At 44.3% G+C, this 2,208-nt stretch overlaps 1 protein-coding gene across 3 annotated transcripts in view; it reads right to left on the bottom strand.

The window, feature by feature from the left end:
- Positions 1-291: 291 nt before the first annotated feature.
- kctd1 (potassium channel tetramerization domain containing 1) overlaps positions 292-2,208 on the bottom strand; it is a 145,029-nt gene continuing 143,112 nt past the window's right edge. For all 3 annotated transcript variants that reach the window (XM_048529687.2, XM_059646262.1, XM_059646263.1), the window contains one exon: positions 292-482. In XM_048529687.2, coding sequence (XP_048385644.1) covers positions 324-482 — 159 coding nt within the window. In that variant the 3' untranslated portion in view covers positions 292-323. The remainder of the gene's footprint in view (positions 483-2,208) is intronic.

The raw sequence follows: 2,208 nt of genomic DNA, 5'->3' as shown, positions 1-2,208 counted from the left end.
AATGCAAAAGGTTTTGATTTTTTTTGGAGAAAGGGTGGCGTTGGAGGGAGGGGGAGAGAAATGTTGCCTAGTCGCTTTCAGGAACAATAAAAAAACCCGCTTCCAACAAACCGATAAAGATTTCATGGTCATCCTGCAAGTTTCAAATGTGGATATAGACGCAGTCTTGGAAAGTGGTACATCAACCAACATTCAGCTCGGAAACCAACAGTCAACATCTTTAACCAAACACATGGATGGTGTGTGTGTGTTTTTTTAAAATCTATTTATTTTTTTAAAATTTTTTTTGAATTTTTGCTCTCTCTCGCGATGAGTGTGTCAGTTCAGTCCAGCGGTTCCTGTTTTATCCGAATGACAGGTGGTACACGGGATAGCCGTTTGATTTCCCGCCTCAGTACATATTCACTAAACTGGGAGGAGTCAACTCCACCGCCGCTGGATCCAACAATTTCAAATCCCTTCAGCTGCAATCGCTCCAGCACCTAGCAAAGGAAATCAGACAATGTGAAGCATACAAGCACACATTAAATTTTTATGTCCTCATCTCACCAGGGACAGCAGTGTGGAATCTCAAAGCCAGCTTCCACTCACCAAGACCACCACTGCAGCTTTGGGGCCACCCAAACAGATTGGCTTACGTTTCAGCAATTTCTATTATTCATTTTGTGTTTGGGAAAGCTGTCATTTCTAACTGGCTTTTGGCAGATCACAGAATATAATGAATCCAAGCTGCTGTTTGCTGAAACACAGACACAGAAATTTCCCTTTTGAAAAACCGCACAAGACTTTGAATGCATTCCCCAGAGATTAACAACAAATGTTACAAACATCAACTAATACGGAAATACTTCGACCAAAACCTCTTAATTAGCCACTGAACATTCTCCTGAATCTGTTTAGCATTCTGCTCGTGGTGCCAGGAGATGGTGATTGTACAGTTTCTGAAACACACTGCCTCACAGGGCAGATTCCATAGTAACCTTCAAATCGGAACTAGATAAATATTCAGTGGTCAAACAAATTACAGAGATATGGGGAAGAATGAGGGGTGCAATTAATCAGATTAAAACGATTGGGGCTAATTCCACCAGCTGAAACCCATCCTTTCAACTTGTTCAAGGAATCTGTCGCTGGAAATAAAGGATTTCCTGTCTACCCTCGGTGAATTGCCTTCTTGAACTGCTGCAGTCCATGTACCGTTGGTAGACCATGATGGACGGAGTTCCAGGATTTAGATTTGGAATGGTCAGCCCAGCATTTACAACCAATATCTAATTGCTTGGAAGCAAAGGAATATAGGAACAGGAATAGGCCATTCAGGCCCAAAAATGTTCCATTAGAGTATCTAATGAGATCTGTGGAATGACTCCATACACCTGCCTATGGTCCATATCCCTCAATGCCTTTATTTAGCAAACATTTATGTACTGCAGGTTTAAAAGTAATAACTGTTTCAGCATCAACTGCTATTTGTGGAACAGAATTCCAAACCTCTGCCTGGAGTCACATGTAGGCAAAGGAGATAGCAAAAGCTGCAGATGCAGGAGTCAGAGTCAATACATTGTGGAGCTGGAGGAACACAGCAGGTCAGGCAGCATCAGAGGAACAGGGATGGTGATGTTTGGGTCCTCCAGCTTCACATGGAGGCCAGGCCAGGATGGTAGATGTCCTTCCCAAAAGGACATAGATGACCCAGCAGACACCATTAGGCCAGTGTTTTTTTTTAAAGTTATCCTAAATATTCATTGATTCAAATTTCTCCACCCACATGGTGGGATTTGAACTTATGATAACAGGCCATTAGCCTGGGTCTCTGGATTACTAGCCTATTGTCAATATCACTACAGTACCATCTCCCCTTTATAAAACAATGTAACACAAGTGAGTCACACGAGGAAATACCAGAGCAGACAACCAAAAACTTGGTCAAAGAAGAAGCTAATGCAGAGATGGAGGAGGCAATGCCACAGTCAGATTGCAATGGACAGATGAGATAATAAAATGAAGGACTCACTTGACTGGGAGCCAGTGTATGTCAGTGAGCATGGGGTTGGGTATAGGACTTGCTGTGATTTAAGACACAAAGACAGAGAGAGCGAGAGAGGGGGGGGCGGGGGGGAGAGAGGGGGGGCGGGGGGAGAGAGCGCGAGCGAGAGAGCGCGCGAGCGAGGGGGGGGGGGGGAGAGAGAGCGCGCGAGCGAGAGAGAG

The sequence above is a fragment of the Stegostoma tigrinum genome, chromosome 5 (assembly GCF_030684315.1).
Source record: "Stegostoma tigrinum isolate sSteTig4 chromosome 5, sSteTig4.hap1, whole genome shotgun sequence".
In the NCBI taxonomy this organism is placed as follows: Eukaryota; Metazoa; Chordata; class Chondrichthyes; order Orectolobiformes; family Stegostomatidae; genus Stegostoma; species Stegostoma tigrinum.
The sequence above is the reverse complement of the archived record's forward strand: the minus strand, read 5'-3'. Positions and strand labels throughout refer to the sequence as shown.